The 15,011-nt window shown below is 48.6% G+C and overlaps 1 protein-coding gene across 7 annotated transcripts in view; it reads left to right on the top strand.

Annotated features, from left to right (window-relative positions):
• Ttc13 (tetratricopeptide repeat domain 13) overlaps positions 1 to 15,011 on the top strand; it is a 53,386-nt gene that overhangs the window by 13,232 nt on the left and 25,143 nt on the right. For 2 of the 7 annotated variants that reach the window (XM_075977657.1, XM_075977656.1), the window contains exons 5-8: positions 8,643 to 8,708; positions 10,100 to 10,192; positions 12,490 to 12,606; positions 13,326 to 13,436. The exons of 2 other annotated variants lie outside the window; for them this stretch is intronic. In XM_075977657.1, coding sequence (XP_075833772.1) covers positions 8,643 to 8,708; positions 10,100 to 10,192; positions 12,490 to 12,606; positions 13,326 to 13,436 — 387 coding nt within the window. The remainder of the gene's footprint in view (positions 1 to 8,642; positions 8,709 to 10,099; positions 10,193 to 12,489; positions 12,607 to 13,325; positions 13,437 to 15,011) is intronic. 3 more of the 7 variants (XM_075977659.1, XM_075977658.1, XM_075977661.1) reach the window with 2 other exon arrangements.

Below are 15,011 nucleotides of genomic sequence, written 5' to 3'. Positions count from 1 at the left end.
AAAAAACTCACCACAACAACTGGATTATGTTGATAATTCTGTAGTCTCAGAAAACTGATGAGATAGTTTTGGTTATTACTTTGAGGTGCTTAAGCCAACAGCTCTGTGTGCAGGTGGTTATACATGCTTTTGGTTTTCAGTGGAATTTAAAATGCAAAAATTGATTGTTTAAATAGGTTTTCAAATTGTGGTTCTATTTAATGTTGCATTATTAAAGTGTAATTAAAGCCGGGCAGTGGTGGCGCACACCTTTAATCCCAGCACTCGGGAGGCAGAGGCAGGCGGATCTCTGTGAGTTCGAGGCCAGCCTGGTCTACAAGAGCTAGTTCCAGGACAGGCACCAAAGCTACAGAGAAACCCTGTCTTGAAACAAAACAAAACAAAGAGTAAGTAAAACTTTCTCAGTAAACACAGGACCCTGTTTAGAAGGGAGATCTGAGTTACTAAGCAGGCCCAGTCCTGCTCAGCTTCTGAGATCAGGTGAGATTGAACTCCTTCAGGGTGGTCTGGCCTTAGACTTAGCCCCAGCATGCCCCTCTCCCAGGATTTCTCTATCTATTCCTGTCCATCCTGGAACAAACTCTGCAGACCAGCCTAGCTTAGAATCAGAGATCTTTCTGCCTCTGCCTCCTGAATGCTGAAATTAAAGGCGTGTGCTGCCACACCCAGTGACCTAAGGCATTTTTATGAACGGAAATCAGCTCCTTTATGGTACCAACAGCCTGCAGGTGTATAATCATTTAGTTTAGCTTTTAAGAAATATTGTTATTGTGGTTGATGATAGTACTAAAACATCAGAATTAAAAATGTCCTCTTTCTACCACTCTAAGGTCGTTTAAATTCTAAAGCTATTACTATTTGTGTTTTATGATTTGAATATATGTACTGCAGATTTTGTATTGTGTTTAAGTTAGTGCTGGAACCAGTCTGTGGGTGCCACCTGGAGAACAGACTATAGAACATGCTGGTGTTCCATTGGTCACAATCTCTCTCTGAGCAAAGACACTATAGTAGCAATAATGTTTCTATTAGGCTGACATAGCCAGTGTGTACTGTGGGTCAGGTCAAGTTTGGAAGGGAGGACCAGGGCATCCTTTGTAGTGCATTTGTCTCAGGGCAGGGGAGCCCAGCTGCCCCTTGCCCCTGCTGGCTTCCCTGGTGCCACACAATGTGAAGTGTGGGATCTGTGTGTGCACTTATGGTTGGGGACAGAGTGGCATGTCTAGGTTGGGCTTGTAACTTTCTGTCACAATTCTTCGTGACATACGATTATGCTAGGTAGAAAACTAGGTCAGTAACAAATGCTGCCATTTCACCAGAAGTCTGAACGCAAACCCTCAGCACTCTTCTCTGCCAGAGCTTCCTATATTTAGTTGTTGTTTAAGAGCTCCCGTTGATTCCTTCGAAAGCCCTGTCAATAGTGCACTGAGGCTCTTGACACGAAGACAGCAGCAGATGAGGAGTAGCTGCTGCCAGCTCTGTTTAGCCAGAACTTTCTAACGTGGGTGGATTTTGCATAAACCAGTCTCTTTAGGTTGAATGTTTACAGCATGTTTGCCCTTTAAATCAAACTGCTCTTGTTTTTTTTTTTTTTTTTTCCCCTCGGGACAAGGTTTCTCTGTAGCTTCATTACCTGTCCTGGAACTAGATCTTGTAGACCAGCTTGGCCTCAAACTCACAGAGATCTGCCTGCCCCTGCCTCCCGAGTACTGGGATTAAAGGCGTGCGCCACCACCGCCCAGCTTCTTGCTTTCTTTATATTGGCAAATGTAGTGGTCAGATTTCATGGTAGGAGGACTGATCTTTATCTCTTGGTCCCTTTTCCTGTCCAGAATTCCAGAGCCTTGAACTCCTTAAGCACACTTGTGGCGCCAAGTTCTCTGCTCTCTCAATTGTAACGCAGCTTCTCTAGAGACTGTTTACGCTATGACAGTGCTCACCCGTTCTGCCTGTTACTTGGAGGGCCCTACAGATGTGCAGTGCGTGTTTAAAGCCAGTGCCCATCTGACTAAGTCACACTGTGGTAGCTATCCTCACACAGATTTGGGGTTTCCTTGAGTTCATTAACACCCAACAGACTTAGATAGCTGCAGACTACAGCACAAAGCAGTGACTTCTGGTTCCGCTTACAGGAAGTGACAAGGGTGACCACAGGGGCTTGGATGTTGTAAGTTCTATATGGATGATATCACTTGTGTGTGAAGGTTGAATTCCAGAGAGCTTGGATCTGAAGTTTCATGTCTTCCCATTATCTGCTCTGTGCCGTCAGGGTATGAGTCTGAGGTTTTCCCATCATCCTCTCTGTGCGTTCATCCCAGTGCTTGTCAAGGAGCAGCGTCCTCGTTGTGTCTTGTGGCTCTGCTTGAGCAGATGACTGGGTTTTTTTCCTTCCTTCCTTCCTTCCTTCCTTCCTTCCTTCCTTCCTTCCTTCTTTTCTTCCTTTCTTCCTTTCTTTCTCTTTCTCCTCTTCCTCTTAAAAGTCTCAGGACGTGGTCCAGAGGAACCCCAGACTCTCAATCCTGTCACAATTTCCTGAGTACTGGGATTACAGGTGTGAGCCACCATATCTAGCCAGCCTCAGCAAACAGCCTTTGTAAATGTCAGTCTGCACTGTAAATTGCTGTTTTATCTGTCCATTCATTTATCAGGAGGCAGTAAACTCTTTGTAACCTGCACTGGCCTTGAACTTGTCCTGCCTCTGCCTCCATAGTGCTGGGGTTCATGTGTGGACCACCTCCAAGGACGGAGGTGCTGATTTTATGTCAGGTTGGGTTGACTTCACATCGGGGTAATGCATCACTTCCCTGTGCATCCGTGCACTGCAGCGGTGATCCTGAATGCCGAACCTTTGCCCAGTTGACCCTGGTAGGGCAGGTATCTGGACACTTTAATGTAGCTGCACCTCTGCGTGCATCTGGTCTGATTGTGGTGGACCTGAATTCCTAATGCAGGAATTCTGCTTCTTGCCTTCCATCCCCAGAAGAGCTGCAGACACCACTCTCTAAGTAAATGAGCCCCGCTGAGGCAGAATTCAGCCCCTACTACACTCCAATGTACTGATTTTCCTGACTGGACTTTGAACATAATGACTTTGTAGTTTGGGTTCAGAAGCCAGCCTTCTGGTAGAAGAAGAATCACCTCTTAAGATTATTAAGAATCACCTTTTAAGATTATTTTGTTTTATTGTGTGTGTATATGTGAGTACTTGCTTGTGTGTACCCGCACCAGCGTGTGCCTGGTGCCCTGGGAGGCCAGAAAAGGGTGTTAGACAGCTGTAAGCCCCCTCATGGAGGTGCCAGGAACCAAAGCTAGGTCCTCTTCAAGAACCACCAGAACCAGTGCCCCACCCTCTGAGCTGTGGCTCCAGCCCGTCAAGTGTGAAGTCACTATGTCTGTTAGCTGTGGCCTGAGGGTAACATGTGGACTGCCTTGTCCTCACTACTGCTCCCTGTTGCCATGACTGTAGCTGCTTAACCTCAGGAAGGCTGGAGACTGTGGTTTTCACTGAGCTCACTTAAAATGTTGAAGAGCCTATTAAAAAAAAAAACAGGACTAATCTGGTCATATTTGCTCAGTAGTCTCCAACTTTGATGCTCTGATCCCAACTTATTTTTAGAGTTAATATGTTTTGTTTTGTTGTGTTTTTTTTTTTGAGACAAGGTTTTTCTGTGTAACAGCCCTGGCTGTCCTGAACTTTGTAGAGCAGACTGGCCTCGAACTCACAAAAGTCTGCTCCCCAGTGCTAGGATTAAAGGCTATGCCACCGCACTGGGCTGTTTTTTTTTCTGTTGTTGCTTTAAAGAAAAGTTATTATTACATTACATAAATAAAAGTTTTGTCTTGTTAACATTGAAAGCTAAAGATGGATAATGTGAGCATATGAGGTTATATCTATTTTTAAAGCTAATAATATCTGTACTTACATTTAGGAGTAGTAACTCTAGACTCTAAACACAGTGATATACTTGTCATATGTCCTGTTTGTTACAAAGTGTTTCTTAAAAGGCAGGCTCAGTGGACCAGAGAAAACTCGAGTGATGCACAGCTGCTCACAGGGATAATCAGATCTCGGGAGGGTTTAAGAAGAGGTCTGAATGGGGCTGCATGTGGGCACACTTCACCCCGCAGCTCAGCTGAAGGTGGCTGAAGACAGGAAGTTGTCTGCATGCCTGTATTCAGTTAGTACTTAAATGCCACAATGCTTTAAATACTCTGTTGCGCCTGGCAGTGGTGGCGCACGCCTTTAATCCCAGCACTCGGGAGGCAGAGGCAGGCGGATCTCTGTGAGTTCGAGACCAGCCTGGTCTACAGAGCTAGTTCCAGGACAGGCTCCAAAACCACAGAGAAACCCTGTCTCGAAAAATCAAAAATAAATAAATAAATAAATACTCTGTTGCTATGAAAATGTTCCTGCTCTGGTAGCCGGAGGCTCCCATGGCAAAGCTCCATCTGTTACAGTTCGCTCTGCAGCTGGCCCGTGCCCATCTGCCACATCCCGCCATTTCTAGTTAGAGCAGGCCTAGCAGAGCTCACTTCAGCCTAATGTCCTTCACCCCCCTGCCCCGAGACTGCTCTGGCCATTGCCTTGTGTTTGTGGCTCGAAGAGTCTGACCGGCTGTTAGACTCTCTCTGGGCGAGTTCTGTGCAGCGGTGACAGGTGTGCAGATGAAAACGATGACGTCACACCGGAGCCCATCCCCTCGGAGGCCCTCAGTTTGTGTGCTTGCTTGAGTTTTTGAGGCAGATTTAAACCGTGTAGCCAAGGTTGGCCTTGGAAGCCTCTTGCCTCAGCCTCTGTAGTACCATGCCCAGCTAAGATACGCTAGACTTATAATTTAATATTTGTTGGTCATGTGATACTATCATTTGACTTAAAAATGTAATCTTCCATGTGACTTCAGGCTGCTGTGGTTTTTTGAAGAGGTGGGGAGAATGCCAAGGATGACTCTGGTCCTTGCTAGGCAAGCGTCAACATCGAGCTACACCACAGACCCGCCAAACTCTTCTTCCCATTTTCTTCCCCTTTCGCTTTTATTCTTTATCTTTAGTTAGTTTGTCCCCCCCCCTTCCCCTATGAAGAAGTCTCCAGCTCGCAGAAATCCTCCTGCCTCAGCCTCCCAGGTGCTGGGGTCAGACAGAAGCCACCATCCTGGGTTCTGGCTCTACTTGGATTTACGTATTTATTTCCTTTTCTATGTGGTTAGTTAGTTTGGTGTTTTGTAATGGGGGTCTCAAGTGTTCCAGGCTGTCCTTTGATTTGTTACATAGTTGAGATTGGCTTTGACCTCCTGATCCTTTCTCCCTCACCTCCCAAGTACTTCGCTGTGCTTGACTTTCATTTGGGCTTCCAAAAGCTATCTTATTCAGAATTCCACATCTTTCTTCTGCCCGTCACCTGAGCCCCATCCAGTCACCCAGCTCTGTACTCAAACTATCACCGAGCCATGACCTTACCAGTATTACGGTTACACCCGGGAACAGTATGATCCTTTATCTGTTCCTCCCACCTCTACAGCCAAGCCTTGAACTGAAGCTATGGTCTGGCCTCCCAGGCTGCCCTCTGTCTGGGTGGTTATCTGGGCTCTTCCCCAAACCCTACCCCCTCCACTGTCCTCAGCGGAACAGGCAGTTCTCTCCCTCTTAGGGAGTCCTTATGTTCTCCCTGAAGGCACACTCACTCACTCCTCAGTGGGGTGTAACCTTGCTCCGACTGCGATTCTTTGGCTGTGTTCTAAGAAGACCAGAATCCTCCCCCTTCCGTGTTGTCTTTGCTTGCTCTTCCCAGCACACAGCAGGGGTGGTGCAGCCGTGCATTGTCTCCTGGCTGGAACCTGGTTCAGCAGCAGCAGCAAGCTCCAAGTGATTGAGTGACTAATGCCCACCCAGCATATGGTGGAGTGGAGGAGAAAGCATGTTTCATTTACAATGGTTCTGGAAGAGTCAGAATAGGTCTTCTCGGGATGGAAGAGGCTTCTTAGGGACAGGGCCGAGGTGTATCTCAGGTGACCTGGGAATAGATGCTGTCACCCTCAGCCAGGCTAGTTGCTAAAAAATGACTGGAAAATAATTCTAGTTTTCTGAGCATGAAGTGGGCATATGGACAAGAGAAGGAGATGACCAGTGAGGTCAGAGACAAGCACCAGTTTCTGCAGGCTCTGCAGTGTGGTCTCACTGCTGTAGTCAACAAGGGTGAGTCTGATCCCCACATGCAGTGTGTACAAGTCTGTATGTGTATATGTGTGTTACATGCTGTGGTGGGCCCATGTGCGCCTTGGGTGGCAGTGTGAAATGCAGTGTTGTTGGGGTTGGGTGATGGCACACATCTGGGCACAGAGAATAATCCAGAAGAGGGTGTGTGTGCGCCCACGTTTGTGTGTGTGTGTGTGTGCGCGCGTGCATGTGTGTGCGCGTGTGTGTGCGTGTATGTGTGCGCGCACGTTTGTGTGTGCGTGTGTGTGCGTGTGTGTGCGCGTGCGTGTGTGTGTGCGTGTGTGTGTGTGTGCGCGTGTGTGTGTGCGCGCACGTTTGTGTGTGTGTGTGTGTGTGCGCGTGCGTGTGTGTGTGTGCGCGTGTGTGTGCGTGTGTGTGGTTTTAGGAGGCTGAGGCAGCACTCTTGACAGCCATTCCCAGCTCCAGGAGAGACCAATCACATCTGTAGGGTAACTGCTTATTTGTACCTGTTTCTGAATCACTTTGTGGTTTCCTAGAGTAAACTATTCTTTGCAGAACTGTTTGGCACATTTGAGTCACCCCAAGTCTGAACCTAGGCCTGTTGTCCACTGAGATGTCGTCTTGGGTTTGAGTCCAAGATGCAAGGGGTCCAGGGCTGCTGTGAGAGCCTATGAGCTGTGTCCCAGGCCCACTTCCCTTGTGTCTTCTCCGTTCTGTTTCTGGGTGGAAATCTCTGCCAAAGCAGGCAGGCAGTTTTCCTTCTGGTCCTCTGGGCGCTTTCTCCTATCTTACACCATGTCTTTTCCTTTCTCACGTGTCTGTTCCCACTCAGTAATCACTTGCTCTGCCTTCCTGTTTTAGTGAGGGTTAGAGTCCTTGGTGTCCTTTGCAGTTTCTCCTGAGACCGGGAAAGCTTGGTTCTTCTTGGTTTTCTATAGTATGTCTTGCTTAAAATGTGTATTCTGTCTGTGGACGAAACAACTGACGGGAACACATGCTCTGAGGAACTTGGGGTCTTGTGTAGCTGTCAACCTAAGCAAGAAGACTGGCTGCTACTCTGCAGTTTCTCCTGTGCACACAGTGTCTGTAGTCACCTGCTAGGGCTAGTGATTGCTCTCAGATGTTATTACAGCCTGCACTCCTGTGTCCCTGTGACCTGGCCCTCCTCCTCCTCAGTGGATACACACACACCCTTCATGCACGTGCATAAGAGGTCACAGACGACAGGCTCAGAATGGCACGGGAACCACGAGGGCACCCAAGAGAGCTGCTGCCATGGGAGATGACTGAAGTGTGCTTGTTCTTGCTAGCTCTTTAAGTTTTCGTTTGTTGTTGTCTTTTTGTTGTTTTGAGATAGGATCTTACTATAAAGCCCAAGTTTGCCTCAAACTCTGATTCTCCTGCCTTATCCTCCTTAGTGCTGGTGTTACAGGTCTGACTTTTTGTTTTCTCCCCAAAGGGTCGAGGAGAAACTAGCAGGACAGTTGTTGGGCTGAATTTCTGTGACTTTTTGCGTGCGGTGTGCAGATTGCTGTGTGGGTCCCTACTCTGTGTCAGCAGCCTAAGCATTGAGTGCAGGGTGCCGTCCCGTCGTCTGTCTGCACTCATCAGTGTGGATGCTGAGGCGCTCTTATCAGTAGTGCGGGCAGACACAGGTCTTAGCTCGGAAGCTGAGCAGCATATTCCCCTCTGAGGGGCTCAACCCCAGGCAATTCTGTACAGCTCTTCAAGTTGCACCAGGACCTTGTAGTGAAGAATTAAAGAATGAGGTGAATGAGGCCAAGGTCCAGCATAGACAGGTATTCCTACCACCCAGCCAGAAGAGAGGCCACACCTCCAGCCTTAGGGGCAGGGCCTTGGAGGGACTGCAGAAGTGATGTCCACACCTCTGGAGATGGTAAAGGATCCGTTTGGTTTTTAAGCTCTGGAAGAATGGGAGAGCAGGCTACAGAGTCAGATAGTTCATCTCCATGGCTCCTCGGCACATTCTGGAACACATTGCTACCCTTCCTTTGTCTGGGGGACTCCTCCTTCTGCAGGTTAAGTCATGGGTATATGTAAGACAATATGGACGGGTATTATAAACCACCTGCTCACATCCCCCACTTTCTGAGCTCCCAGGTTCTCTGTGAGATGCAGTTGCTGGTGTGTCAGTCGTTGAGTGGCTGAGAAGGTGGTGTTTGCACTAAGGTGGCTCCATGAAGGAAGCTGCAGTGCTTGGCAGTGCCGGGCGCCTTCCATCCAGGGCAGTTTAGTCGTGTTTCAGTGCCCTGCAGCCTTCAGCATGTTTCCTTCAGCGAGCTGTCTGGTTGCAGGTTTCAGATCTGGACTGCAGAGTTGCCCAGGGGTTACACTAGTGTAACACTATAGAGCTGTCTCTCGAGGTTTTACTTAGCTTTAAGCAGCAACTGACTCTTGTTTTGTTTTGTTTGTTTCTAGTTTTTGACGTGTTTCTGTTTTGGTCTGACTAGGAGGAGCCTGATCTGGTTAGTGCAATTTATGGCCGAGGGATAGCCTATGGAAAGAAGGGCCTACATGTGAGTATGTACTAGCCGCGCCTGCCGCCGTGCCCACGGGGCTTGACGCACACGAGCCTTTGTCCACACTGCTTCTCGTCCACTCAGCTCTGCCAGGACGTAGACGAGAAAGGGGTGGATGATCACCCCAGGTGCCATGGCTAGAGGTGGGCAACCAGGCTTCCTGGGTCCTCCGAGTCAGCCAGAGTCTAACTGCGTTCCCAGACCATTCCCCAAGAATGCAGAGCCTAGGCGAGGTTGCCACAGGGGGACCCTCAGCCTGGGATCCACGCACAGCTCTGATAAGTTCATGGAAGAACACGGGTCTTTTGGTTTGGTTTTAGCATGTGGCATTTATTTTTATTTGCTACATTTTATACTTTTTGCAGATAGGGAAAGGTCTTTGCTGCAGCAACAAGTCCTTCCCTTTATTTCCCCGAGGAAGGTGGTGGAGGTGACAGTGAGCCCTGATCATGAAAAAGCCCCCGTGCTGTGAGGGTGCTTTCCCAAGGCTGCGCAGTGAATGCAGGGCGCCCTTAAGATGAGCAGGTTTAGAGTGTTGTCCACAGACTCCTTATCAGACTCCCAACTAAAGACCGTCATGTCAAATAGCGCCTGGAGGAGAACCATCATTTCTGTAACTTTAACATTAGAAAATAGTCTTTAATATTTTATTAAATATTTTAATTAAAATTTATTAAAGTTTAAAATATTCTACTATGCTGACACTGGCTTGGAGAAAATTGATAAGACAAGTTATAGCTATACCCTTCTGAGACATGGGGGACTGGGCACACAGCCCTGTGACCATGGTGTTGAGGATACAAAACCTTTTCAGTCATAGGTCAGCAGGGGCCAGGGGCAAATTGTCACATAGCCTTCAGATATGTGCTGCTTCCTGTCCCCATATGTCTAAATTTTACAGTTCAACTTGTAACTTGTTTTTGTCTTTAGCAGAAACTTAAATGTGCATTTTTAAGCCTAAAGTCAACACACACATGCTCAAAAGAATTTAGCTAGGCTGGTCACGGTTTTGATCGACACTTGGCATTTCCCTGTTCCTCACTCCCTGGCGGGTGTCATTCCCGGGCTGGCATCCATGTGTTCACCCTGGGGATTGGATAGGTTACATTTAGATAGTGGTTACGTTTAGATAGTATCTGCCATCTGTGAACTTGGCGTAAGAATCCAGGATCAGTGTGCCCCTTCCTCGAGGGCGGGGACTTGGGCGAGTTGAGCAGCTGGCCTGACAGCACCCCTCGAACAGACCTGGCAGAGTGTTTGTGCAGAACTGAAGTTTGTGTTCGTCTCTGAGCAGCGACTTCGCTGGTGCCTGCATCATTAGTGTCTCAGAAGATCTTGCCGCTGTTCAAGCAGCAGTGTGTCTCATACTGAGCTAATACCTTTTCAAGGACATTAAGAACGCTGAGCTTGCTCTGTTTGAACTGAGCCGAGTAATTGCCTTGGAACCTGACCGTCCAGAGGTATTTGAGCAGCGAGCTGAAGTGAGTGTGGTTTTCTTTTTCCCTCTGTTATTGAACTAGCTGAAATTCAGAGCTGTTTCCTATGATTTTATTATTATAACAACGTTTAATGCTCCTTTCTGCTGAATTGTGTTCCTACCGAGTTCCCAAGGCCTGCAGTTGGTGGCCGTTACTAGACAACCATGGGATGAGGGATGCCCTTGAAGCAACATGAGAGTGATATTTGGTGTGAAAGCATGTGGTTATGTTGTCTGCTTCTCCGGCGGATGCTCATGAAAGAGATGCCCTTCACCGTATCGCACATGTAAATGACTTAACAAAACTGACGATAGCAGTTTGGACAGCCTGAAGTATGTAGCCCTTGGAAGCAGTTGTTGCACTGGTGTGGAAGGGAGGGGAGAGGATGAGTGAGCAAATGCGTGAAGGAGTGAGTTGCCTGCGTGTTCACACCCTTGTGCTCATGGACAGTTTTCTGAGATGGACGCTGAGCAGGTAGGTTTGCTGGAGAGACAGAGGCATGGGAGGGGTGCCTGCAGCGTCTGCTCAGTGGAGTCAGTAGGTGACCTGCACAGAAGCTGACGGGTGTGCTAGACTGCTGGGAGGTAAGAACAGCAGGAGGAAGGTGTTCCAGAGAGAGGAGAGTGCCAAGACTCCCTTTGTGGCTTTAACTCCGTGTGTTCTTGCAGTAGTGATGGGCTGTTGGGGTCATGTGTGCTAACCCGTGTGTGGAGTCAGTTGTTTGATATGGGGTGACTTTTTTCTCTCTTGAGAGGGAGAAGTAAGTATTGAAGCCCTGGGTGCTCACTCACCCCAAGACTGCGTCTGGAGGTCTCATCCTCAACTTGTAGTGTCTTAGTTCAGTCTCTTAGTATTTTTACATTGTGTTGGGGACTTGGTTTTAATCTAATTTTTCTCAGTGATGTAGTTCCTCAGCTGTTCCTTTCGGGTCTCACCATTGGGCTAGGTGGCTGGAGTCCTGCCCCCACAGCAGGATGCCCTTGTATAATAGTGGTAGGGCTGACCATTCTGTGTCCCACCAAATCGGGGTGGGCTTGCTGGTATTTCCCTCAGGACTCTGTGGCTGCGTGAAATGATTCTGATAAACCAGGATTTTAGTTAAGACTTGCATATTTTTAAATTTTGCACATCAAAGAAAAAACAGATTGCTTATCTAAAATGGTGTTGGTGATTAGAACAATAACTTTACATTATCTAAATACACAGCACTATTTATGACATTGTCAGCGGTCACTACATCATGATTTCGCTGCTGAATTGCAGCCTGTCCTGGCTGACTCAGAACTAATGAGTGAGACACGTTGCTTTTATATTTCCTGAAATAATCTGTATTTGATGAAAATATCTTAACCATTTAACTTATCCATTACAATGGATATTAGCAGTTGTGCCAAGATGTGATAGTTTTTATCTAGGGGTTAATAAAGAAGAGAAGGGCATCTTTCCTTCCAAATGGTAGCTCCACCCCACCCTGTGCTGAGTTCCAGGCCATATATCGATTTCTTTCCTCTTTGGAAGCCACTGCTAATGTTTGGAATGGGCCCACCCAAGTGCTCTCTCCCTGGCTGTGCTGAGCTCCTGCAGAGCAAGTGACCAGTTGTAACCCAGGGTGAACATGACCTTTCTTAGAGCACCCTGGTTAGAAATTGCTGGAATGAGGATTGCTTGGGCTCAAGTGCATGGGTTTGGTTGCATGAACACAGGGACCCCTGGGGTTTTCTTATATCTTGTTGACTTCCTTCTGGGTGTTGGGCTGCCATACTGTTGTCATTCTGCCTGGACCACAGTGACTGCCGGCTCTAGGGGGCTTCTCATGGGCAGACCATTTCCCCTGTGATGCTGAGTGTGGTTGATGAGTTGGGCTGACAGGGCACCTGGATACTAGAAAGCATCCTTCATCTTTCACTCCCATAGGGAGTAGAACTAGAGACCATGAAGGACCAACCGCCAGGACATGTCCATCTGTCCTGGTGGTTGAATGTGCATGTGCCAAGTTTTTACTTAAAAAGTGAACATAGCATCAGAAAAAGGGATCTTATTTCAGGGAGAGCCACATCTGGTATGCATAGAGTAGACTCAGTAGCAAGGCAACTGCTTGACCCACATCCCTGTCTCCTCTCACTGCACTGAGCCTAGTGGTCTTTCTGTGCTTCCACCTGTGCGTGCATGAGGCCGTAGGCTGCAGCTTGCTATAGGGAGCTTTGTGAGTGGTGTATGGTTCAGCGGAATTGAGAAATTAAAACTCTCAGTGTAGGGCTGGTTGTAGGAACTTTTCCTGATTGCATGTTTTGGATTTCTAGATTCTGTCCCCTTTGGGACGAATTAATGAAGCCGTAAATGATCTCACTAAAGCTATTCAGCTTCAGCCCTCAGCACGGCTGTACCGACACCGGGGGACCTTGTACTTCATATCTGAGGTGATTGCCCCATAACTATTGGTCCACACCTCACTTCTCCCACCATTCCAGGAGCCACTCTCTGCTAGACTGGGTTCAGTTTAATGTCGGTGCTACAAGGCACCCATGAGAGCATTGTCTTTGACAGGAATTAAATGCAATAGAGATAATAAAGGCCAGTGTTTCCACGTTTGGGCCTTCGGCAGTATCAAATTCTAGGCTGGTAGGAAAAGGTTGCAGTTTGGTTCACAGCTCCTACCTAGAGGTACAACTTGAGGTTGTCTGCTTCCCACTCTGAGGAGAGCTGTAATCAGAACCTGTGAGGCTTCCAGACCATCCTGCTTAGGTGGGCGGGTCCAGCCCGAGTCTCTTTCTGTCACTGTGGCTCCAGGGCACAGGTGTCGTGAGCTGGCAGTACTAACCACGCACGCATAGACCCGAGCTTCAGCTCACCACAGTGAAGATGCAGCAGAGCCTGGCCATTTCCCAAGGGTCCAGTGTGAGAAAAGGTGGCCTTGTTGCTGTTTGGAAGGATACCTTTCCCGTGGTCAAGACAAAAGGCCTAAAATTCAGGCTCTGTGAAACCAGTTAGCAGGACCAAGACTACTAGTTTGGCGGGACTGCTTCGCCGTGGCATTACTCTCAAGGCCAACAAGGGCACAGGACCCGATTAGGGGTTTTCCCTCTGCCCGTTCCACGTCTAATAAACACAATCTTATCTTTCCTCCTCCTTTCCATAGGACTACGCGACAGCCCACGAGGACTTTCAGCAGTCCTTGGAGCTGAACAGAAACCAGCCCACAGCCATGCTGTACAAAGGCCTAACTTTCTTTCACAGAGGACTTCTGAAGGTGAAGCTGCGCTGCCTGCGCCTGCGCTGCTGTGCCCGCTTCGCTTGTGGGGAGCGGGAGGACTCAGTGGGATTGATCTGAGGCATCTGATGCATCTGGGAATGTCACAGGTCTCTGTGTGTGTGTGTTTGCTGGCTAGTAGACATCCGTCTTCCTCTGGGGCAGTGCTGAGCACTCTGGCTCCAGGTCACGGGCCTAGAGGGGCTGTGTATTGTGGCTTTGGGCGAAAATCATAGTGGGTACCGAGTCTGATTTAGAAGTTGGTTTGATAGCGTGGCCCAGGTGAGAAGGACAAGAGACTGATAGGAGACCTTTACAGGTCCTGTTGGGACTGAGGAGACTTGACCCAGCTGCTGGGTCCACAGGAGTGGGAGGGAGGTGTTTTTGAGGCTGGTGATATGACCAGTATGACTAGTATGACCCTGGACAGGGATCCCAGGGCAGTAGGCGGAGTAGGCCACTGTAAACAAATCAAGTCACCTGACTGATGAGAAGTGTTGTGGGTTGCTTCCTGCTGGGCAATCCTTTCCTGTCCTTGTGTCTCTGTGGGGGTCCTGCTGTGTGGCTTCAGAGTTGCTACCTCTCCTACCTGGACCGTAGAGCCACACAAGGCCTCAAGTGTGGGTGGTACCCTAGTACAGGATAATCCAAGCATTTGATGAAACGTGGGCTGGCCTGAGAGCTGAACATAGCCAGCTGCCTTTGTAGCGAGTGCTCTGTGGGATGAAGCAGTTGTGTGTGGAAGTGGTCGTGAGTCCAGTGTTTAAGACTGGGACACGCTTTGTCAGCACAGGATGGAGAGTGTCTTCAGCAAGAAGAACATGCATCTCGGCTCACCAGGCAGACCTGCCATGGAACAGGCAGTACTGTGTGGTCATTAGCTTGTCTTTAGACTCCCCCCGCCATGGCCCTGAAGTACTCAGGGGGGAGCCTAAGCAGTGACAGTGTCTGCAGCAGCCACCTGTCACAGTGGCTGTCACAGGCCATCCAGAGAACCCTGAGAGAGCTAAGAACCCACGCAAACCCCGCACTGTCTTGTCAGAGGACCAGAGGCCCTGTGCATTGTAGCAGCTGCAGGGATCCCAGGGGACTGCAGATGTGTTTGAGGATGGCAGGTTTGTCTGGGCAGAGGCCGCAGCCAGTTCTCAGTGTTGAGGATGGCACTTGTTGTGTGGCCTGTGCTCAGAAATAACAGGGCAGCTGCTCTCATGGGCAGAGCACATGGCCTTGGGGGTCAGGCTGTGATCCTGCTTGAGCCCTGCTAACCCTGCGGGACATGCAGCTGAGCTCTTTCAGCTTCTTGCATATCCATAAAGTAGGCACGGCCTCTGTCTCCTCTCAAAGCCCCCACCAGATCCAGTGGCATCCCATATGAGAAAAGTGTAACTATCGTTCATTTATCAGGAAAAGTTTAATCTGTGTTTAATAGATGTTTTTTAAAAGCTCCCATCCCACTGAAAACCAAAAGACAAAAAAATTGTGCTAGTTCTTTGTATGTTCCTCACATCCCATGTGCCAGTGCCAGAGTGTCTAAAAGAAAGACTTCTCCTAGGTGTGGAGCTACCGCAAGGATGC

Source organism: Microtus pennsylvanicus, chromosome 6, assembly GCF_037038515.1.
Source record: "Microtus pennsylvanicus isolate mMicPen1 chromosome 6, mMicPen1.hap1, whole genome shotgun sequence".
In the NCBI taxonomy this organism is placed as follows: Eukaryota; Metazoa; Chordata; class Mammalia; order Rodentia; family Cricetidae; genus Microtus; species Microtus pennsylvanicus.
This window is presented reverse-complemented; position numbering and strand designations above follow the sequence as displayed.